Here is a 24,410-nt window from a genome sequence, read left to right as displayed (position 1 = left end):
AATATTGAACAAAGGACACAAAACAAGATCAGCCAGGGTTAATAAAATAGAGTTTGTTGGGATTTTAGTAGCTGTAGATAAAAACATAACAGAAAATATGAACACTGTGATCAAGACCATGTGATGGATGGAGGGAGGCGGGGTCACTGAGCTGTTCTTTTTCTTCTCACACTGGTGGTCAGCGCTGCCCCTCCCCCAAAAGAAGGATTTGTCATGACTGTGAAGTGATACATACATGGAAGGCTTTAACCATTAACAGCCAATACACAGTGCTGCAGGGCTATCATTAGGAGGCTATCAGACTCTGTCATTACTATTGATTAATAATGCAGACTGTTGCCTGGGCATTTGCCCACAAGTGCGCTTAGAATAAATGAAGGAGCATTGGAAGCAAGCAGTCAGGCAGACACCTGAGTTTGGCCACAGCGTTTCATTAAGTAGATAGTCATATTGGGGGATCCATTGGAGGAGGTTATTCTAGTGATGGAAAGAATTTGGCATGCATAGGGGATTTGAAGGGGGGGAGTGACTGCAGATGCAATTAACCCTATTTGTGATCACAGTGCATAAGAGAGTCACCTCCAGACAGTATGCTTAAACAGTTCTATCTGTCCCTGAATGTTTTCGGACCACTTTGCTCCCGTTCACCTGATCCACTGCTAGTGTCTCAACCTCTGGCTGTGCCTGGGGTGAAGCAACGTGGTGGATTCGGTGTGCCACACCAACGTGAGCCTTGTGCTGCTTCTCCCGGGCTGGGCTGTGTGGCTCAGCAGAGGTGCGTTCCGAAGGAATCGGTGGAATGACTAAAGGCCTCTCTTTGATAAGGTGGATCTCGGCAGTTTCCCTTGCCAGTAAGAAGGGAGTGGGATCAGGCATAGCATCAACAGGCTCCCGTAACAGCAGTTTGCGGCTATCCGATCCTAATCTGTAGGCCTCTTCAAATTCAGGATTGAGGGGGGTGGACAAGCTTTTCTTCATTCTGCGCCGCGGAGTCTCTGGGAGCTTATCTTTGGGAGGGGCTGGTTTGTAGCTGGACAGCACTGGGCTCCCGGATGGAGAGCTGTCAGAAGTCCCACTTGAACTCATGAGCTTCTTCTTGGTTGCATGCAGCTGTGAGGTGAGGTATGCAATCGTGCTGGCGCGCTGCTCCAATTCACTCGACAGCATGTTCAGCTTATGGCTTTTCATTTTCAGTTCTTCTAAATACTTCTTTTCCCTCTCCTTGATGGTGTTCTCAAGCACCATTATCATTGCATTCTTTTGCTCCAGTTCCTTTAATAGCTCATTGTTTTCAGCCTCTTTCACTTTCAGCTGGGCCTCAAGTTCTTCACACTTCCTTTTGAGTTCTTCGCTTCTTGAAGTCCCACTTTCTGAAAGAGCAGGCAGGCAAAGAGTTTTACACCATGTACAGTCAAGCAAACTCACTAAGCAACATGCTTTCCCACCATAAAGGTGATTAAGGTAAGAAACCAGAGCAAAAGCAGCTCCACAACATTGAAACAGTAAGGATATGCTAAGCATTTCTTGGAAGAAAGGGCTAAAGTGTTTGCTCTGCTCCCAAATTCTTCAAGGCATGAGAATCACTGAACTATAACAGCAGAATCTCAGAGAACTCTTAGAATGCTGGCATTTCTCAAACAGAAACATAAAACAGTAAGATATGCTTACAAAATCTGCATGTCTGACAGAACAGGCCCATAAACATGCAAGCCACAAACTTTCCAAGAGTGCATTATCAGACTGTCATGAAGACAACGGGGGGGGGGGGGGGGCAATCCGGCAGTTCCAATTACCAGAGTATACTTGAAGTAGGAGAGGGGATTGTGTAAAGAAAGAGATGGGCTCAGAAAGAGTGTGTGTGTGCACATGGAGAGTGACTCCATGCAGAGGGATAAAGGCAAGGAGGCAGCAGCAGAAGACAGTAGTAAAGTATAGTAGCCAAATACGTAGATACATTCAGTGAGGCTTCTAGGCTGGGGAGAGACATGGAAAAATAAAGTATAGAGGACAGTACTTTTTTTTTGAAGTTTGAGAAAATATAAAAAGGTTAGACGAAGGGGCTCTAAAATTGTCAGTGTGACTAGGAAGGGTCTGTCATGCCTGTCACTTCCACAAATTTACAACTCTCCAACACAGATAAAAAAACAGCAGGTAGTTCTTAAGCATGGATGCAACCTACAGGGTCTCTTCTCCAGTCTTCAGAGAGTAGCTGGAAGTGGGGATGCAGAAAAAGATCCTCCTTTCCTTCCACTCTGCAGTTTTAATTTCAAATCTTAGGTGCAGTACTATGCTTATACAGCCCCCCCCCCAAAAAAAAGCTACCTGGGATAACTCGGTCGGTAGAGCATGAGATTCCTAATCTCAAGGTTGTGGGTTCGAGTCCATGTTGGACAAAATATTCCTGCATTGCAGGTGGTTGGACTAGATGACCCTTGTGGTCCTTTCCAACGCTATGACTCTGATTCTATGAAAATCAAATCTGTGAAGAGGGAGATGCAATTTGAACCAGCCTGTTTTGGGGAGATTATGGGAACACGTCTGCCAACACTGACATCCAAGTAAATGCTGGGAAGTGAATTAGCACAACCAGAAGCTGAGGCAACATTGCTAGTTGTCACAAGAGCCACATCAGCCACAGCATCCACTCCTTGTCCTGATCAGCCTTGATGTTGGTTCTTCCTGATGGAAGGAGGGTTTCAGTGTAAGAAAGTTCCACAAACTCCTGACCTAGAGAGTTCATTTGAACTTCTTTGCAAAACAACTTCCATGCAACACTCCAAGAAGGTGTCTAGAACGTTCTCTCCTTGTCATTGCCAGCCTTTTCCACATCCTCTAAATAGAAGATGGTTGAGACCACTCACCTGTTGAGTCTGAGCTTTTGAGAGTCAACTCGTACGTCAGATCTGAAAAACATGCAGAGTTAGGAAAGCTGGAGAAAACTTACCCATGTGCAAAACTCATAAATAGAACATTTTCACAAAACTTTCAAAGTCTTGCGGCTCACAGAACTAGGTGATCAATTGCAGCAGGACCTTTATGTCAAACATTCCTGCCCCAGCACAAAAGGTGGGTTACAAAACAAAACAATAGTTGAACAAACCCTCATACTCAAGAGCCGACCCATTGGAGCTAATATACTTCAGTCTATTGACTTTGGTGTGTCTATTCTAATATGACTAGTTGTCTCACCCAAACTCTGAAGAAGTGTGCATGCACACGAAAGCTCATACCAATGACAAACTTAGTTGGTCTCTAAGGTGCTACTGGAAGGAATTTTTAAAATTTTGTTCCAAACTCTTTAGGTCATTCTAAATCAGTTGAGAGTCTTCCCTGGGAAGCCAGGTTTAGATGCATACCAAAGGCTAGCAGTGAGGTAGACACACAGAGCTCATTGGGGAGAATGTTCCAAACCCCAGATGCTGCTGTCAAAAGGTACTGGCCCATCTTCCAGAGCTGCTGTAAGGATTCCCAAGATAATATACACAAAGCATCCAGAAGAAGTACCAAACTTGCCTTTCCAGTATGAAGCAATGTGGGGACAGCATGAAGAGGGGACTGGCATTGGAGAGAAGCAGAGGACAAGAGCAGGGATGCCCCAAGCAGAACGAAGGGAAGCCTCTTGGAAGCAGAGGTGGCTTGGGCCACATTACCTGTGCAGTGCTGCTGTAGTCGCCGAATCTCAGCATGCAGCCCCTTGAGGGTGTCTGCGTGTTGCCGCTGGAGGAAGAGCAGGTTCTTCTGGGCGCTGTGCAGCTGGTTCTCCAGGTTTGATGCCGCCATCCTGACATCCAGTGAACCTGCTGAGTGAAGGGCGGAAGAGGGGAACATAGCACCTTGAGACCAAATCAGGGGCCTTTTACCTTGCAGTTTCCAAGTCCAGGGCAAAACAAGTGAGCTTTTGATCAATGCAGCTGCACCAAAATGATCCCGTGTGCAGAGAAGGCCATTCCCTTTCTGCAGCATGGACACTTTCAACTAGGATGTGGATATTTCCAGTTGTGGAAATTCCAGCCCATTCAGGATAGCCATGCTCATGATGGGGGGGGGCAGAGGACACCACCAGGTGCTCATTTGTTTGCAGAAAAGGATTAGTGCCAGACAGACTTCAGGGCACTAATCCCTTTAGCAGACTGAAGTGGAGTTCTGAGAAAACCCGAGAGTGTGTGCGCCTCCTCCTTGGTATGAGCTGCCAGTCACCTCCCTGAGCTACATTTAGAGAGAGGCTATAATCCCTCATAGACAGGGAAGCCCCTGATAAGCCACGATCTTAGAAACCAACAGCAAACAAAACATTCACAGGGCCAACAAAGGCTGCAGCTGAGCAGCACTGAACAGCTCAGAATGGCAAGGAAACCCACCACCAGCAAGAAACCTTTTTGTGTCAACATCTACCTGTAGCAGGTGTGCTGCCTAGCTGATAAAGCACTCAAGCTTCCAGCTGCTTCTGGTCCAAGAGCAGGAATGGGGAGTTTGTGGCCCTCCAGGGATTGTTGGACTAAAACTTCTGTAATTCCTGACCACTAGCCATTCTGGCTGGGTTTGGTGGGAGTTCAGCATCTGAACGGCACTATACTAGTTATCTCTAACAGAGCACAACAGAACACACACCAAATCTGAGAGACCAGGAGTCAGTGGGGCTGGATGAACGGAAAGGGCTACTGCGTGGTCTGTCAGTGAACCAAGCACTTGAGGCTGATGGCCAGGGTTTACTGCAACCCACAGCTGCCGGAGAGAAGCAGCTAGACCCTGGTAGCAGCCTCTGCTGAAATGAAGCTCAAGCACAGACTGGGGGAAGGTGTGCGGCAGAGGAGCTGCTCCACTGTCATGGATATCACCTGGGGCTTCGGGCAAAGGCCTAGGCTATCCTTTACCAACTTGGTGCCTTCCAAATGTTCTGAACTACAACTCCTATCAGCCCCAGCCAGCACATGCTGTAGTTCTGGACACCTGGAGGACCACAGCTTGGAGAAGTCTGGTCTAGATCACTTCTTAGGCTAGAGAATGGCTGTGGAAATAAAGACTGTAAACATTTCAGTAAAAATGCTAGAGACATTAGCTAGCAATAACAGGTCATGATTGCGAATAGGTTATGGTTTTTTTTAATTGAACAGCTGGCATGAGGGCCCACCCTCAAACCGGGTAGGAGAACACTTGCCCTCCAGCCTACCACTCACTCACAAGAGGTGCTTAGTTGGCATGCTTGTTTTATAAAAACGAAAGCTATGCAGCCTGGGTCGTACACACAGACTCTCATTTCTTCCATGCAGAGGGCAAACTACATCAAAGACAATCCTGTCTCTGTTTTATCACAGCTCCTATTCACCCTGGAAAAGACCCTGATGTTGGGAAAGATGGAGGGCACAAGGAAAAGGGGATGACAGAGGACGAGATGGTTGGACAGTGTTCTCGAAGCCACCAACATGAGTCTGACCAAACTGTGGGAGGCAGTGGAAGACAGGAGTGCCTGCCGTGCTCTGGTCCATGGGGTCACGAACAGTCAGACACGGCTAAATGACTAAACAACAACATTCACCCAAGAGGAGGCCTTACTGGCATCATCAGCTCAGTCTAGACAGAAACCAACACTGCGATGTTATAAACACACGTGCCAGACTACTACTAGCCCTCAAACAATGTGCCACTTCTGTTCTACTTCTGCATGAAAAAGTAAAAGCAAACATCTTACCCAGAATAGACCCACTGAAATCAAGGAACATGACTAACTGAGGTCATTTGATTTCAATGGGTCCACTCTAAGTAGGCCTATGGTCTGGAGCTTGGTTGGATATTTTGGAGCCTCACCAATGTCTAAAGTGTGCTGTGATACATGCATGAAGCTGCTTTATCTACTGAGGATGGTTTACACTTGGCTGGCTGCATCACTCCAGGGTCACTGGCAGAGAAAGCTATTCCACATTACCTGCTGTCTGATTCTTTTAACTGAAGATGCCAGGAATTGAACCTGGGACTTGTTACTGGCAATGTGATCAATCACTGAGGATCCTTCCCTTATGATAAGCTTTAGTGCTTTTTCTTGAATGAAGAATGAAGTACCTCACTTTTTAAAAGGTCTGAGTTAACTTGGTAGCATGTACGTCCTTGAGAGATTAAAGGTCAGGGTGAGGGGGAGTTGGAGATCTCCCCAAGGAAACAGAGCATCCTTGCAGAAATAGAAGAGCAAGTTTTGCAGGAACTTATTCCACAAAACAATGGAGCTTTCATGCAATTTACAGGAGAAGGATCCTGGATCAGGATTAAGTTTTGTAAACAATTCTAAACCAAGAGAGGGTCTTCAGTAAAAATCTCTTCGCAAGGGAGAGGCACAGCTCAAAAGTGTTCTGGTGGGACTCTTGATTTCTGCAACTGCCTTAGAATCATGAAAGCATGGCTGTGAATTGAACAACCTCAATCAACTAGCTGGGTTGAGGGTTACTGCTACCACGAAACTGTGTCCAGGCAATTTTGCAAAGCATTGGTAAATAATGGGAGCCCACAGACAGCCCTTGTTTCCCCATTTCTTTTATAGCTTCAGAGCCCTGAAGGCAACCCACTCTCTCTCAGCTTTGTGCATAAGGCTCAACCCCACAAACCTATCAAGCAGTCTCTGTCAAAGAACACATTAACTTGCCCAAGCCATATGCATTCAGACTTCGAAAAGCAAAATTAAAAGCAGCGATGGAGACATGGTGTAGAGTACAGCAGTGCCATCTCTGACTTGCTTTGAAGTGGCATATCCTTGGCTAAAACCCGGGAGGGGGGCCCTTTATAAACAGCCCATTCCATTCTGTTCATGGTCTCAAGGCCCATCCTTCACTAACACTGTCAATATTTCTTAGCTACATTATCTCTCTCCAATGAGCCAGCCTTGTCTGCACAGCTAAAAGCTTTACTGCATCTCAGATTCCTTAAGTGCTTGCTGAATTCCCATTGAGTGGGTGACATAGCGGGGAAATGGCGCTCCCTTCCTAGGCATGGTACGACTCACCCAGCCAATCATCCCACAGCAGGCCCTTTGCACTCTGAAAGCAGGTGGGGGTGGGGCAGGGGAGAGGCTTACCAACAAACAGTGCAAGTGGAATATTTTGTTTTGTGCAAGTCACACATTATTAATTTAAAACATGTTCCCACTGAAATACAAACCCCCCCAAAACTAACCCCCCCCACTCATTAGCTCTGTAGCATTTCCAGTATATGCCAGCACGCACAAAGCAGTTGTCCTATTCTGGTTACTCTATGTAAACATTTGCATTTACAGTTTCTTTGCTGATGACACCTGATAGAGATAGGAGGTGGGAGCCTGAAGTTACAGGGCAAAAAACGGGCATTGTTAAGGCTTGCGGCTCCCTAGCAAAGAGTCACTGATGGAATCTGGAGAAAGGAGGCAACTGCCGGCTGCTGCTGCAGAAAATACCTTCACAACAGCAGACAGATCTTCCAAGGGCAAGACCAGACAGCAGCTTCCCACACCCAGGACTGAGTGCTGCAGCATAGGAAGTCTGCTGCTGTTGTCCCCCCAACAAACAAGGCATGTTGACGCTCACTTATGAAGACACCAAAGCCCTGGCAACCGGTGGAGGGCAGGTGGAGGAACTGGTGCAGGCGGAAGCATTCCACACACCTGGATGTGCTCAGCACTCCCTAAACTGCTGCCATTTAGCTGTTTTGGACTACAGCTCCCTGAGTTGCCTTGAGCTGATGAGAGGTTAAGCAGAAAAGAGCCTCAGATTAGTCAGGAGGCAGTCTCTCTACTCCAGGCATCCCCAAACTTCGGCCCTCCAGATGTTTTGGACTACAATTCCCATCATCCCTGCCACTGGTCCTCTTAGCTAGGGATCATGGGAGTTGTAGGCCAAAACATCTGGAGGACCGAAGTTTGGGGATGCCTGCTCTACTCCTACCATGGAGGTCTGTGTGCCAGGGAGGGAGAGCAAGTGCCATTTCCAAGATTCCTGACCTTCACCGCTTTGTGAAATATATGCTCTACCAGCACAAGCGAAAGAGTCCAGTGCCAGAGTCCAAAAGCAGTGAAAGGAGACATTTCCATCTAAGTGGGGGTGACTGGTTGCCCAGCAGCTGGTCTATGAAAGGAATATGTTTCCTCCCTTTGTGGAATACTAGAAGCTAAACCACAATTAACTGCTGAAAAGCACCACTAAACATTGCTAGCCAGTTTTAGCTTAAAGAGACTGGCTTTATCCTGAAGTACTTTATCAAATGGTGGTTTGAAGCCACCTAAAAGTACTGGCAAATGTCACACCTGCATGCATACACACAAATGCTTGGTCATGAAGTTCACTGGCCAGGCACTGCCTCTCAGTCCAGCTCACTTTCACAAGGCTGCTGTGGATGGGAGACTTCATATGTTGCCTTAAGCCAGGCACCCCCAAACTTCGGCCCTCCAGATGTTTTGGACTACAATTCCCATCTTCCCCAACCACTGGTCCTGTTAGCTAGGGATCATGGGAGTTGTAGGCCAAAACATCTGGAGCGCCACAATTTGGGGATGCCTGCCTTAAGCTCTTTGGGCAAAAGATAGCATACAGACACAGTAAGTGAATGAATTAAATGAAACACGCCTCCAGACTGTGGCACTCAGAACATTTGACATCTGATCACTTGGGAGTCTTCAGGCACCAGAAACAGCCTTTGATGGTGGTCCACGTGAGGGGCTGTAGCCAAAGTTCTCTGTCTGCTGGCGCAAGGGTGCTTGTGCTAGCAGGTGGGTAAGTTTTAATGTTGCACAACAGAGGAATCCAACACAACAGCAGCATTAGCGGAAACTCATTGCCAGCAACTTAACACTACATTGGATACACCGAGGTGTCCAATGTCTGAATCAGTCGTAAATCTGAATGTACCGACATCTGAAGCTACCTTTAGCCAAATGAAACCCTTTGGGCAATCTAGCCTACTAGCAGCAGCTCTTATGGTCCTCACTGAGGGCTCTCTCTCTCAGCCCCGATACGTAAGACCCTTTTAGCTGGAGAGACAGAACCTTCGGCATGCAAAGCATGCACTCTTATCACTGAGCTATGGCCCCATCCCATTCTTGGCGACTGCATTCTTGGAGCAGTGATCTGCAACAAAAACAAACCAAATTATTTCATTTTATCGGAGATTGAAAAACAACAACCACCCAGCCGTTCCAGTGCTATATAGTCACACCTTGATATTGCTGGCTGAAGAGTCAGAACAACCTTGCTAATGGACACCCCCCCCCACACACAATATCTATCTGTCTATCTATCTACCTATCTACCTACCTATACATCCATCCACCCCACCCCTTTGAAGAGCCTCTAAAATCCTCTGCTACTCCCCATTCTTCTTTGATTAATTAAGCAAATGCCCCTCTCACAGTACTGAAAACAGACAAGGAAGAGGTTCTACGGGGCAGATCTACAACTTCAAAATCTGAGATTCTTTGGCAGGCGCCTTAAAGACAGTATCTCCTGGCAAACAAAGACCCCCACCCCCCTGCTAAAATGGATTATAAATTTATCACCTGCTTAGGAAATAACAACTTGTACAGCTCCAGCTCCACTGAGACCATCAGGATTATACAAAATGACCCCCGCCCTGTCAGAGCTCTCCAATCTTTTTCCTGAAACCAGGCAAGTGCTTACCAGGTATTAAGAAGGCAGCATGAGGACTGGGGTGTGGGCGTCAAATTTTGGACTTTCTCCCCCACCCCCAAAGCAGTGTGCAGCCCGCGGGTTCCATGTCAAAGTACTCTTGTGGCCTACTTGGTATGAAAGGTTGGACCACCTTGTTCTCAGAGGCGTAGGAAGGGGGGCTGCGGTGGAGGCGGACCACCCCAGGTGTCATCACTGAGGGGGGTGACATTTGGCACGACACCCATGACACTCAAGCCTACCCCGAGCTGTCGAGGGAAGGGGGAAGCTGCGCCACTTTGCCGGCGGCCTTCCCCCCTTTGTTTTGACAGCTCGGGGGAGGCTTGGGAGTTCTCTGTCTGAGGGCAGCACGCTTGGGGGTGACATTTGGTGTGCTGCCTGGGCTCCCTCCTGCGGGCTGCATGTCCTGTCCCGTCTGGCACTTGTGAGGCATCCTGAGCCCTGGAGGAGGAAGGAGAAGAAGGGCGCTGGAGGCCGGAAAAGAGTGGAGCGGACGCTCCATGGAGCCCGACTGACCCAGGGCCCTTGGGGGAGCGGAGTAGGATCTGCTGCTCCCTTGCTCCATGCACATAGCCCTCCACCACTGAGCCACCGAGCCAGGGGGCATTGGCATGGCCGCTCAGAGGAATCAAGAGGGGCTGGGAAGCTGCCGACACACCCCTTTCAAAGGTGGAGGAAAATCTTCCTCTGCTAAGTTAGGAACCGAAAGTTTGAGCGGCCTCTTCCGGGCGCAGAGGAGTCGAAAGGGGGCAGCCCCCTGGCAAGAAGGGGCTCTACCTGCTGGCTGCGCTGGAGAATCATTCATGGCACACGAAAAAGGAGAGTAAGGAGGCAGAGGAGAGGCCCCTTGATGTGTTGTTGGTCTCCTGGCGACTGGGAGGGAAGTGGCAGGCGGGCGGGGCTCCTTCCAGCTGCCCAAGAGCCGCGTTACCCACCCACGTCTCCCAACTTTGGGGGGGGGGTTCTTTCTACGCTTGCAAGCTTGCTTGTTCTAGAGGGAGAAAGGAGGCCTTTTGAAAAGTCTTGTTCAGTAGTCTTCAGTTCAGTGACAGAACTCACCGGAACCTCTTTTGTCTTTCTTTCTGCACATGGCAGCCATTTTGTGCTGGCACCCACAGCACTTTTATGAGTACCGACACTAAAAAGAGAGAGAGAAAGCAGAGGTCTAATCTAAGGTTGACTTTGAACTCTACACTGTACAAAGAACAAATCTTTCCTCTCCTCTTCCCCACACCACCTCTCTAAACTAGGGGAGGGAAACTCTGACCCAGGGTCCAAGTACCACTCTCCAGGCCTCTCTGTCCAGCTCTCAATGGCCACACCCCACCTCCAGTTACACCCTTCACTGTCCTGGCTCCACACTCTCCTCATGTGCTTTTGCTTTCCTGGAATGTGTTCTTAGAACAAGGATAACACCACTTGCGGCCTGGAAGAAGGATGGAGAGGTGAGCATGGTGTGGGCATGTAAGAATTTCTGCCTCTTGCACGGCTAGAATGCAGCCTGCTGCACAGAAGTAAGAATTGCATCTACTACCCTAGCCACATTTGCCTCTGGTCCTTCCCAGCATAGGCATGCGACCCCTGGAAGGTTTCCTACAAGAGAATACAGCTATCAGGCAGAAAAGAGGTTCTGCATTCCTTCTCTATACAGCAGAACTCACCTAAAGAACAAAGGCAACTCAGAAGCAGGTAAAACACTCCATCCATTACAATGAAATTGCATGGTTAAAAAACAAACCTTTAAAAAACAGGGATTAACTGGGTCATTTAGATCAGGGTTTGCCAAACTGTGTTTTGCAGACTACCAGTGGTCACAAGCTTCATTCAGGAGGTCCATGGCATGTCTGTAAAAATGCAGTTGAAAATCATACAGCATTACACTTGCTACAACAGGCAGAACAATTATTAAGTGGTCCACTTAATAATTATTAGCAATTTTCAAGTGGCCCATGGGGTGGGGGGTGGGAACCACTGATCTAAACTATATATTTCTATTATATTTCAACAAATGCATTCATCACTAGCCACCACAGGCAGCCAAGGTTGGTACTCTCCAGATGTCATGGACCACAACTTCCATCACCCCTGGTCATCATGGCCAATGGCCAGGGATTTGGGGAACTGTGGTCCAAAATATCCGAGAGGCACCACTTAGACTACCCACTTCTATGAGTGTGGGTCATTATGTAACTGTCACCATCCACAGCCACATCCACATATATACTTTTGTGTGGCATCAGCAGGCCTAGGGAAACCCCAAGGTCTGCACAGGTATTCCCTCCCAAATCAGCAGCAACAACTGAGGGGGGGGGGAATCCAGAAACTGTGTTTTCTTGGAACGGGCATGCCTGGCTGGCTGGAAACCTGAGCAGTAGCGCTCTGCACTGCAATGTTTTGTGCAGGCCCCGTTTGCCCTTACAGGTTTCACGCCCTCTCCTGGCCCACCTACAAGAAAAGGGAACAAAGAGGAGGTGGAAGAAAACATAAGGCTCCTTGCAACAATGGGAACCAGGTTAGTCACATAGGAAACCTGCCTCGGACCCCTGAATCCAACTAGTTCAGTACTGTCCCCCCGACTGGCAGTGGCTCTGCAGGGTTTCAGGTAGGAATCTTTTCCAGCCCTGGCTGGGCATACCAGGGTTTGAACCGGAGACCTTTTTCAGGTAAAGCATATTCTCTGCCACTGAGCTTCCCTATCTGGGTGGGTGGGGGGAATAACGGCAGGTGCTATTGCAGGGTTTTGGTTTTTTCCAAGTACCACAAAAATGTTCCAGCTCAGCCATTTTTGGAACTCTTGAACAAAACAAACTATTAAAAAAATGCAAGCATGCAAACACAGTTTTGGCACCAGATTCAGCGTTCCACTGATAACTCAGTGCCACCCAATAAGGATGTTTTAAAAGATTTCGAGATTATTTTTTTAAAATACCTTTTATTACTAAGATTTTAAAAGGACAACAGCACCAGTAAATCATAATACAATAACACTAAACATGCTAAAGGGAAAAATAATAAAAAATAAACAAGAACAAGAACCGTCTCCAGAATTGCTTTGTGGAAACCATGGTTAAGTAGTAAGTACAGGTAAAGGGACCCCTGACCATTAGGTCCAGTTGTGACCGACTCTGGGGTTGCAGCACTCATCTCGCATTATTGGCTGAGGGAGCCGGCGTACAGCTTCTGGGTCATGTGGCCAGCACGACTAAGCCGCTTCTGGCGAACCAGAGCAGCACACGGAAACAGCGTTTATGCTTTCGAACTGCTAGGTTGGCAGGAGCTGGGACTGAGCAACGGGAGCTCACCCCGTCGAACCGCTGACCTTCTGATCGGCAAGCCCTAGGCTCTTTGGTTTAACCCACAGCGTCACCCACTGTACTAAGTACTATGTAGAGCAGGAATAAATAGGGCAATAAATGAAAAGGAGGAATGCTGGTTTTTAGGGCTGGGTGAAGGGGGCATGATTCCTTTTAATAAGATTTGATTACAGCTTTTTCATAATACAGTAAGATAAAAGGAACTAATCTAAACAAAAACAGAGAGAGAGAGAAGAAAGTGCAGAGTCCTCTTCCAAAGGCAGCTCTTAACCCTTGTCTCACACAGAGAGTGCTGGAGCCCAACCTGCTAGCTCTCACCTGGGAGCTTCCCTTTCTTCTACCAGTTTCTTACCCTGGCCTGGGAGATCCTCCTCTCAATCCACCACTGGGTGAAGGGCATGATTCTGACCAGTCAGTAAAACAAAGGCATATGTCACAGGTAATGCCAAATAAAGTTGTTTTTAGTTTTAAAAATAAAATTAGTAGAGCATGAAAATCCAAGGCATCTATGGTAGCCACCACAGCAACTAAAAATTAGATCCTGGTACCCAGACACTTTAAAATGTGTCCTCTGCCAGCACTGTAATACTTGGTCTTCTTAGTGGTTGAGTTCACAACCAAAAGGAACAGGGAGTTTCCAGAAAAATATGGAACCAGCCCCTTAAGAAGCTCAGTGAGCTCATGTTCTTTTCAGAAGAATATAAAAAGCCTCTAAACATTTTCTATTTTTAAAGGCATATAACATGTTTTATGAAGTGTACATTCCCCCCCACCACCCCAATCTCCCAGACAGACTGCTGTAGTCTCCTTTCAGTCGACCTCTGAATGTCTCAGGTCTTAATATCACTGTGGAGTTATTTTTAGTACTGTGGCAAGTCTCTGATGGAGCAGCAACGGAAGAACAATTAAGAGGAGAAAGTCTCAAAGGCTATCAAGAGGAACGCCCCAATGCGCTCAGGAAATGAGCAGAGATAAGCAATAGGGATGGCTTTTCTCATTTCCCCCAAGATGCTTTCAGGAAATCTGATGCAATTTTCTTTAAATCAGGGAGGGAAGATTGTCACCCGGCCAGGGGTGGCTGACCACTGGACCTTTCCATGTTGTTCGACTCACTCTGATCAGATCCAGCCTGCATGGCCAAAAGTCAGAGATGCTGGAAGTCTAGCTATAACTGGAGGGTGTTGGGTTGTTGGGCCAACAATGGTAGGTGCAGTTTAATATAGCTCGTAGCTGAGAGCCAATGTTGCAACAGCCATCTTAGACAGACAACCAGATGCCAAGGCCCAGGACAACATAAACACCTTCATGTGACCTAATGCAATGAAATTACTCCATCTGGACAGAGCCTGGCCTTCTGCTCCAAGGGCTGTTGCCACTTTGTGCTTTGAATCTTATAATTGTTGGGGCTGTCCAAAGCTCCAGGCCATGTTGTTTCCTTCACAACAAAGGTGGGAGATCTGTGGCCTCCAGATGTTGATAGGACTACAGATCCCAGCAACTGGCCATGCTGCCTGGGACTTAAGAGGAGCTGCAGCCCAACAAAATCTGGAGGTCTCCCATCCCTGCGCAACAATGGGTGCACAGAGGTGCAACAGCCAACAGAACACTAGTGGGGGGGAGGGAGGGTTGGTCTGCACATGAAGCAGAATGATGTAGAACGATCATGAGGGGACAGAGTGGATTGTACCACTTCAGCGAGCAGGTGAGTAAAACCATTCTATGCTCTTCCCCAAAGTCTGCAAATGGAAAACTAGTACATCAGGGAGGGATGTTCTAATCCAGGGGTCCCCAAACTACGGCCCGGGGGCCGTATGCGGCTCAATCGCCTTCTAAATCTGGCCTGCGGACGGTCCGGGAATCAGCATGTTTTTACATGAGTAGAATGTGTCCTTTTATTTAAAATGCATCTCTGGGTTATTTGTGGGGCATAGGAATTCGTTCATATTCCCCCCCCCCAAAAAAAAATAGTCCGGCCCCCACAAGGTCTGAGGGACAGTGGACCGGCCCCCTGCTGAAAAAGTTTGCTGACCCCTGTTCTAATCCATCTCTCTCTCTCTCTCTCTCTCTCTCTCTCTCTCTCTCTCTCTCTCTCTCTCTCTCTCTCTACTTGCCAAGGGGTGGGTGGATCTGCTGTCAAGTGCACACCAGGGCTCACATATCGGCAGCCAGACATCAAAAAAAGTGTGCAGAGACAGGAGATGGGAGGGAAAGAGACTGAAGACACATGGCTGGCCACATCAGCACCCACAACTCTCATACTCTTCTCCTACCACCCCATGCTCCCTCAGAATCATTTTATAGATTATGTGGAAGAACATGGTGAAATTTGTAGCTGTGCCACTTTGAAAGGCAAGTGGGTCTTGTGTCTGATTTTTTAATCAACACCCCCCTCCCTGCATAATTGCAAACCACTTCCTACAGGGGGCTTGTCCTGTGTTCTCATTCTAAAAAACTAAGTGAACATGGAGTTACTGTGAGGAAGTAAATTGCAGTAAATGTGGATGTGCTAGCTGGGGTTGTAGTCCAAAACATCTGGTGTCACCAGGGCAGCAAAGGCTGAACTAGAATCAGTCCACCAGGGGGAAAGGCTTAGAATGGCCACCCTTCAAGGCCCACTCTTCAACATGCTAGTTTTTACTAATTGCATGCAGATTTATGTTTTTAACAACACATTAATAAAAATACGACTATCTCACCTGCGGCCTAAAGTAGCACAACCCAAAATTTTACCACCTCATTCTGCATAGTTTGTGCTATTATCTCTCCCTACTCTCCCAATTTTCTGGGCAGAACAAAAATGCTTTGGATTGAAATGGTAAATTTACAGCAGTCACTTCTGAGTAGCTGGATACTGAAAAGTTAAAAGGTATACAGTACATCCATATGCACTCAAAATATGTTATCACCAAAACCACATCTGAAAGGTACCGGTACCCAGCAGTCTATACTCATCTGCAAAAACACTTCTGAAAATTTAATCTTGGATGGCTGTAGTCTACTGGCTTCAGAGATGCTGCAAACTGCCCCACCCTCTGCTTATGCTTGCAAGCAGCCCTGAGTGGTTGAATTTTTTTATGTGTCTATTTTTAGCCCACTTCAAACAGCCTCTCCAGTAGAAATTACTGTTAAGTGGGTGCTTTGCAGATTCTATGAGAGGGATGCTCTCACTGTGAGACATTTTCAGGAGGGGGGACTGTTTGAACCAGCTGTTCTGTTGCAAGGATTCTGTTTACACTCAGAAAATGTGTGTCTGTCGTTTTCTGAAGCTCTGACACTCCAAGTAGAGGGATGTTAAATACATCTTTTCACTTAACATGCAGGGTTGTTGTTTTTTAATGCAAATATCATCATCAACTTGGAAGGCAATTAATGGGATCACACAGCAGGCGGGGGGGGGGGAATTTAACCTTTTCCTCCCCTGCTGCAATCCTGAGGAATAACCCTCTTGTAATTTTGGTATTTAGGTTTTGTTGTTTTTTTTGGGGGGGGGGATCCTTTACTGGTGCTAATGAGGGATTCCCCACCCTCAAAAAACAAACAAACATAGCAGCATCTGGTAGGATTATCCTCAGCATACCACCAGCAGCAGCAGCAGAAGAAGAAGAGTTTGGATTTGATATGTCGCTTTATCACTACCCTAAGGAGTCTCAAGGGTGGCACTGAAGGTTAAACCACAGAGCCTAGGGCTTGCTGATCAGAAGGTCAGCGGTTCTTGGTCCCAGCTCCTGCCAACCTAGCAGTTCAAAAGCACGTCAAAGAGCAAGTAGATAAATAGCAGGAAGGTAAACGGCGTTTCCGTTGCTGCTCTGGTTCGCCAGAAGCGGCTTTGTCATGCTGGCCACATGACCTGGAAGCTGTACGCCGGCTCCCTCGGCCAATAATGCGATATGAGCGCGCAACCCCAGAGTCGGTCACGACTGGACCTAATGGTCAGGGGTCCCTTTACCTTTTAAGGAGTCTCAAAGCTGCTAACAATCTCCTTTCCCTCCCTCCCCCACAACAGACACACTGTGAGGTGAGTGGGGCTGAGAGACTTCAAAGAAGTGTGACTAGCCCATTTGCCCAAGGTCACCCAGCAGCTGCATGTGGAGGAGCGGAGACCCGAACCCCTCCACTCTTAACCACTACACCATGCCTAAGGTAATCCCTGAGCTGATGGCAGCAACATGAAACATCCATGCATATTAAATACAAAGACACTTCTAGTATGGCTGTGGGACTTTGAATGCTGAATCTCTCCATCCTGCCTCCATGTGAACTAACGTCAAAACTTGGGGTGGTGCTGGTGGCAGAGAGGTTGCTTCTGGCAGCCTTTAGTGCTGTTATATTTTCCTAAAATATAGACATGGGGGAAAGAATGGTAGCAAGTGTTTATACAGATGTTGAGGCACAGTCCTTTTGGGGGGGGGGTTGCACAGCCGCACCTCCCAGTGGTGTGCTGACATTTAAAAAAGCAACCACTTTCCTGAAAGTGGTTATTAGTGCTGAAGATATGGAAGAACTAAAGCAACACACTCTGTATACTATCAATGAATCTTGGATAATTTAGGGACATCTTGGGCTACAATCTCAAAGCCCTGAAATTAACACCCTTCCTCCCTTCCTGGCTGGGTAGTTACCTGAGGCTGGAGATGGGCAGCATTTTTCATGAAGCTGAGATGAGAGGGCCATAGATGCCCATGGTTAGCAAGTCACACTCACCTTCCTATCATCACAACTTGCAAATTCTAACAGCGCTCCAAGAGCGCTCCAAGAATCATAGAATCTTAGAGTTGGAAAGGACCCAAGGGTCATCTAGTTCAACCCCCTGCAATGCAGGACTCTCAGCTAAAACATCCATGACAGAAGGCCATCCAGCCTCTGCTTAAAAACCTCTAAGGAAGGAGAGTCCGCCATCTCTCATGGGAGTCTGCTCCACTGCCGAACAGCTCTTACTGTCCGAAAGTTTTTCCGAATGTATAGTCAGAAACTCCTTTCTTGTAACTTGAAGCCATTGCCTTGAGTCCTACCCTCAAGAACAGGAGAAAACAAGCACGCTCCCTTTCCCATGTATCTGAAGACAGCTCTATCCTCTCAGTCTCCTCTTCTCCAGGCTAAACATACCCAGCTCCTTCAAGCGTTTTTCATAAAGGCTTCGTTTCCAGACCCTTGATCATCTTGGTTGCTGTCCTCTGCACACTTTCTAGCTTGTCAACATCCTTCTTAAATTGCAGTGTCCACAACTGGACACAGCATTCCAGGTGTGGTCTGACCAAGGCAGAATATTTCTGTTGATGCAGCCTAGAAGAGCGTTAGCTCATGTTAAGCTTGTGGTCCACCAAGGACCCCTAGTTTTTTTTACATGTACTGCTAGTAAGCCAGGTGTCCCCCATCCTATCTTTGTGCATCTGGTTCTTCCTGCCCAAGTGCAGAACCTTACATTTGTCCCTACTGAAATTCATTTTGTTAGCTTGCACCCATTTCTCCAATCTGTTAAGGTCATTTTGAATTCTGATTCTGTCTTGCAAGACCTGTTTGTTCAAGAGAATGAAAGAGCCGGCATGTGTACACTGTGGAAGCAGCAGCAGACATCTGAACATACCACTTTCAACTCTTAAAAGTTATTGTCTCCCTGCAGCATAAGGGCTTCTTCCACACTTTTGCAGAAACACTCTCAGGCCATGCCATGCAAGCAGAACAGATCTTTGTGCATTACATTTTTAAAACCTCTTATTTTATACAACTGCTTCATCAGATCAAGGATCCGTCTAGCCCAACATACCTTTTTCACAAAGAAGTAAGTCACTGGCCCCGCACCTCTTCCCATCACGATGCAAGCACTACACTTCCATCCACATCCCCAAAGCAGGCAAGCATTCTGCTGCTAAGGCGGAATGGCAACCTGCCACTTGCTGACAGCATAGTGCGGACAAGGCCTTGGCAAATGCCAGATCCCACTACAGGCAACCCAACAACCCAGCAGAAAGAAACCCATGAAGCCACCAGGGCTACATTACTCTGCCTTAATCAATTTATTCTCCAACTGAGTGCTTCAGCATTAGAAATTCACTACTTCAACAGTCAGGACTAGAAACTTATTCCTTATTTTAAAATCACAAAAGCTTGTGTTCATGGGAATCAAAGACAAGTAGAGCACAGAAAAATGAGTGCTAACCATTTTTATCTGTGCAGATAAAAATATAATCACTACTAAGTTGTTTGTTTTACATTAATTTTGAAACAAAGACAGGGATTGAGGTTACTTTAAAGTTTCTTTAGCATACCACCATCTGCACAGCTGAATCAACAAGTTCTAGTTGCACAGCTTTGAGGGCAAAGAGAGAAGGATACTTGTCTTTTACAGAGGGCAACCTGTCTTGCTTAGCCTCACCCAAGCAGCACCATTTTTTTTACAGTGATGTAGCAGAAGCAGCCTGAGAAAGAATTCAGTTGGAAAAATATTCCAGCCTCCCAGTTCCAAGTTCTGAAAAGGTGGAGATGTTAGTGAGACACAGCAGGGGTGTTGCTGCAATAGGATGGCTTTCAACTGTACACTGCAGCAAAGGGGAGAGAGGGAAAGCCTGCAAAAGGAACAAGTCATCAAAGTTTGGCCTCAGAAAATTCCAAAAATCTTTTAAAAATTATTAAAAGCTGACACCGCAATCATCTACATAGTAATTATGACAGACTCTTTTCCAGCCAATAGAGTCCAATGCCCCCATGAACATCAAACTTAGTGAACGAGCTATTTGTCCCTTACCTTACAAAATGCACACACACACACTTTGTTAATCACTGACTGCAAGCAAACAAGTAATGTCCTCCACCATTAAAAACTGGTTATATGACAAATACTAATAAGTTAATTACTACAGTAGGCTGCACCAGCATTAACTTACAAATTAGTCTTTAAAGTTAAATGTCGCTCTTAACTCCATTTCTTAACTTTCAGCAACTTTGAGTACTTCAATCATCTAAAATAAAAGGAATGACAGACTACAAGTGTCATCTGTACCAAACCCAGAAGAAAGTTTCCTTTCTTCTGCTATTCTAAAGCTTTATGCCATTTCCACAGTCTTCAGAGGTAAAGAGATTCCAATTACCTGCCAGCTGACAAGAATGAAGTCTGGGGGCTGCCCATTGTTCCTGCCCATCTAATCACAAGGGATTGTGTCCCGTTCATTACTTCTTAACAATAGCAATTTTCTATTTACACAGGTAGAGCTCAACTGGACCAATTAAAAAGCAAAGGCATTGAAAAAAAATCAATTACTAATTACTAATCAAAATTTGTACTCAGACTTTACAAACTAGCAGTGATTTATATGTTATAGCATTTTTTGTATAAAATCTAAAACTGGAAAGCAGATGCAAACATTATTAGGAAGATGGCCAAATATTATTGCTAATGCCTAATGTATTAATTTTACCAATTCTTTTACAAAGGCAACCCCTCCCTCAGACATGGGAGGGATTGTTGCAAGTCCAGTTTGAAAGCTACCGTTAGCAACAGCAATACAGTATTAAGATGATCAATTACTGCTACATAAGAAATACCTTTTGCTCAAGCATTCCACATCCCCCAAAGCAGGAAAATCTCCTGGATCTCTTATAAACCTGCAATGCGGACGGCTGTCTTACAACCCACCCTCAGAGATGCTAAAGTGCCTCTGTACTTCCGTCTTAGGTTACATTTCCAAACGCATTGCCACAACTTAGCAACATACATTAATAAATTTCACATTTCCCAGCCAGCGTCTGCTCCAGTGATTAGCAAAAACTAAAACCCACCCACCCTTATGTCCCACCTTAGGCTTAAGCAGAAGAAATATGCAGACCACGGGCAGGCAGCCCGGTAGCTGGGAGGAACTCCATTTCCGGGGAGAAGCGTGCCTTGCCTTGCCTTGCCTTGTTAGCATTTCCACAAATGACAGGACAAGCAGACAGGCTTGCGCCGAGATCCAAGCCCTCCTTCCCGCATATGCCACAATACTCCCATCTTTCCCCTCTGCTTGTCCACACGATGTGACTGCGATGTGACTGCTGCAACGGGAGATGATGATGGCGATAAGGTCACCTCTTCCCCTCCCCACCCCCCAGCTCAAACACAGTGTTGCCCTTCAGAATCCTTCCTCTCTTTAAGCTGAAAGGGAAACCGGATCCAAAGCCAACTCTCTCCTAAAATCCTGCAGCTCCAGGGTAGAGTATTTAAATTTTCCAGACAAAATACAACGCTGGGACCAGAGGTGTCAAAGGGGGTGGGGTAAGACTTCACATTAGATGTGGTTATGAGGCTGTGTAAACTCCATACATTTAAAGCACCCAACCCCAAAGAATCCTGGGAACTGTAGTTTACCCCTCACATAGCTACAATTCCCAGCACCCCTGATAAAAGGCAGTTCCCATGGAACAAGATTCCTGCAGGGGTAGAGGGAATGTGAGTCCAATGTATGCTGTATATGCAGCCTGAGTTAAATAAATGAGGCTAGCATTTTTGCCAGTGGGGTCACAAATTCTGAGAAAGAGGGGCAGCAGAACAGACAACTCCCCACTTGCAACTGCTCCCAAGGAACTCCAGAAAGGAATTCCTCCATGAAATGCTGAGCAGGGGAAGAAGCAACTATGATGCAGTCACTGCAGAGACCAAGTGGCAGGAGGGAAAACATCCACCTTTGTTGCTGATCAAAGAGAGACGCATAAACTGGCCCTTCCCCTTGAAGAAAAGTCCAGGTTGGAAAGAGGCAGCCCATATGGATGAGGTCCCCAAGGCACTGAAAAGGCAAAACCAGTTCCCTGACTTGGGGAAGGGAAAGGCAGGGGAGAGAGACATTGCTGCCTTTTTAACTGTACATGAACCCCACTGTCACTCCTTTTTTAAAAGGAGTGCCCTGATTTCTCTCTCTTTCTAATGGAGGGGACAGTGAGCTGCCTCATTTTTCCAACTGTCTTCACCTCTTTGGTATATGGCAGGGATGGGGAACCAGTAGCATTTGAGAGGCTGCTGGGTTGCCAATCCCCATCAACCCCCCATCTGCATAGCCAATGTTCAGGGATTATGGGAGCTGTAGTCCAAGAACATCCAGAAGACCACAGGTTACCCACCCCCACTATATAAGCCAACTGCCCTATTATTTCTTCATTTACAAGGATAGGATGCTTTGAACCCCCCCCCTTGAGATCACGCCCAGAGCTTATTATTCAGGGGAGACTGTCTTGTTCTCACCCACAATATAACTCTTTAACTGGTTTAGGGAAAACTTGCAACCATCCCCCTTCAAACACTTATATAGAGATGGAAAACACAAGGCATATCCTGATCCCACACTTGGACAAAAGCTTCTGGGTATTTCTCCCACCCCCAAATATACAGAAAGACCAAGCGCTTGTTTTTTTTCTAAAGCAGGGATGAATAACCTATGGCCCTCCAGATGTCACTGGACTACAACTCCCATCATCCCTAGCCGCTGGCCATGCTGGCTGGGGCTGCTGGAAGTTGGGAGTCCAGTAACATCTGGAATACCACAGATACCCTACCACAGCTCTATAGGGAAGAAAAAGCCCAGATCTTTCTCTTCTCTTCCCACCAGTTCCACAATCTTGATTTAAATCTAGTGTGGGGTAGAAAAGAATATGAGGGCAGGGATGAAACAAGGTGAAGTAGGTTAAAAATGTATGCTGGTATCTCTATGTGTCCCATATGTGGGTTGCCTTTTGTCATCTGTCAGAATGGGGTGTTTTGATCTCCTTAGAAAGACAACTCCAGCAGGCTCCATTGGGGGCTCCCTTGACCCTCAAGGCATCCACACATCCATAAGCCAGAATGATAACATTTCCCTGTTCCCTGTGAAGATCCTAGTGTGTCTTCAGTTCAATACATTTGGAGTGTGAGTGTGTGTATGTGTCTCTTTTTCCAGTATCCCTCTTGGAGGAGGATCCACTTCTACAAAACCTATTTATTGGGGAAACCAATGCCCAAATGAATTTTAGCACAAATATGGGCTGGGTCTACATTAATCTCCTTTGCAATAACTCTTTCGGGTTGCTGGGGCATTGCATGCACATTCTCTCCTAAATTCTACAAAAGGGGACAATCAATTCAGGGTTTAAATGGATATGTGAGTGTCTTCTTTTATTTTCCTATTTCTTTTTGGAGGAGTATCTACTCTCCACTTGTACTAAAGAGATACAAGTGTTATGATTTCTATTTCGCCAGGTAGGATGGGATATTTAAGTGAATGGGTGCTTTATCCTCCAAGGTTTGCAGGAACACTCACACCAAACTTACATGGAGAGGAAATGGTCATGCCTCTGGCCCTCTCTGGTATGAGCAAGAATACCAAGGTGAGGTGGTTGGTTGAAACGTATGTGTGTTCCTGGAGTCTTTCTCCCACCTGCATCGTTCCACTTGGAGGAATACCCACTCCCCACTTACACTGAGGGAGAATTGTCCTCTCCAACCCCACAGGGAGGGGCAGTGAACTTCTCACCTGGGTATGAGGATGCCCATTATTTCCCAGGAAACGGGGGAGGCTAGAATGAAGCCGGATGCTTACTTCCTGCCCCCGGCCCACCTTACACCCTTTCCATATGGTGGAGGGAGAGGGGCTGGCTCCACCCAACTTTAAGGCGAGAGGAGGCAAATGAGCTCTGACCACTGTAGAAGAGGCACCCACCACCCAGAACTGGCGCCAGAAAGTGTTCCCACCCATGGGCGCTGCCAGCGCAAAGGGGGAGCTGCTCCCAGACGTGCTTCTGAATTTCCCACAATGCCCTGGGACACAATGTGGGGTTTGTGGGGCTTGTGGGAACCCAAGAGGGAGCTCTGATCAAGCTGACCAAGTGATGGGCATAGAAGCAGAGAAGCAAACAGGGGCAAGGGCAGGTGCCAGCAGGGCACCTTCCTGTGTGTGCCCTGGCAGCCACCCAAGGGTGCCAGGTGCCTGCACCCACCTTGATCAATGGACACCTGAGCATTGGAGGGGAGGGAGGTGCCCCAAAACAGGAGCAGTCCTTGAGGAAAAGCTGCTCACCTTACTGGAGACCTTCTTCTGCCCCCCACATGTGAAGAGGAGGCCCTTTTCTCTTCTGACGCAAATGGGGGTGGGGGCGTCAAGACCCCCCACTAACTGAAAGTGTGAAAGGGCGGGCGGGTTGAGTCAGTCCCACAAGGCGCCCCCCTCCCGCTTGTCCTGCCCCCCCAGCGCGGTGCATGGTGGGAAGAACGCGGTGAGGGGTCGGTGAGGGGGGGCTTCTCATACTCACCCGCCGCCGCCGCTTCTGCTGCTCCCCCCGCCCCACTCCGGTCCTGAGGGGGGGAGGGAGGCTGAGGGGAGGGGTAAGCGCTGCCCCCCTGACGAGGGGAGGGAGGGAGGGAGGGAAGAAGAAGGAGGGGGCCGGGGTGACGTCGAGGGCAGAGGAACTGCGCAGGCGCGGAGGCTCAGGTGCAGCCGCGGCGAAAACAGCAGCTGCGTTGCTACGGCAA

The 24,410-nt window shown here is 47.3% G+C and overlaps 1 protein-coding gene across 13 annotated transcripts; it reads right to left on the bottom strand.

Moving 5' to 3' along the window:
* Positions 1-33: 33 nt before the first annotated feature.
* CCDC92 (coiled-coil domain containing 92) lies at positions 34-24,332 on the bottom strand. 13 transcript variants are annotated; one of them, XM_060269871.1, is made up of 5 exons: positions 11,374-20,719; positions 10,695-10,773; positions 3,651-3,800; positions 2,862-2,903; positions 34-1,370 (listed from the first exon to the last, which is right to left on the bottom strand). In XM_060269871.1, exons 2-5 carry the CDS (start codon positions 10,732-10,734, stop codon positions 595-597), a joined length of 1,008 nt encoding a protein of 335 aa, XP_060125854.1. In that variant the 5' UTR covers positions 10,735-10,773; positions 11,374-20,719; the 3' UTR covers positions 34-594. The 13 variants fall into 13 exon arrangements, with proteins under 13 accessions (XP_060125854.1, XP_034953795.1, XP_034953797.1 ...); XM_035097904.2 differs by lacking the exons at positions 10,695-10,773; positions 11,374-20,719 and adding an exon at positions 24,191-24,332; XM_035097906.2 differs by lacking the exons at positions 10,695-10,773; positions 11,374-20,719 and adding an exon at positions 24,191-24,310 and having other exon boundaries at positions 3,651-3,797.
* Positions 24,333-24,410: the final 78 nt, after the last annotated feature.

The sequence above is a fragment of the Zootoca vivipara genome, chromosome 17, assembly GCF_963506605.1.
Source record: "Zootoca vivipara chromosome 17, rZooViv1.1, whole genome shotgun sequence".
Taxonomy (NCBI): Eukaryota; Metazoa; Chordata; class Lepidosauria; order Squamata; family Lacertidae; genus Zootoca; species Zootoca vivipara.
The sequence above is the reverse complement of the archived record's forward strand: the minus strand, read 5'-3'. Positions and strand labels throughout refer to the sequence as shown.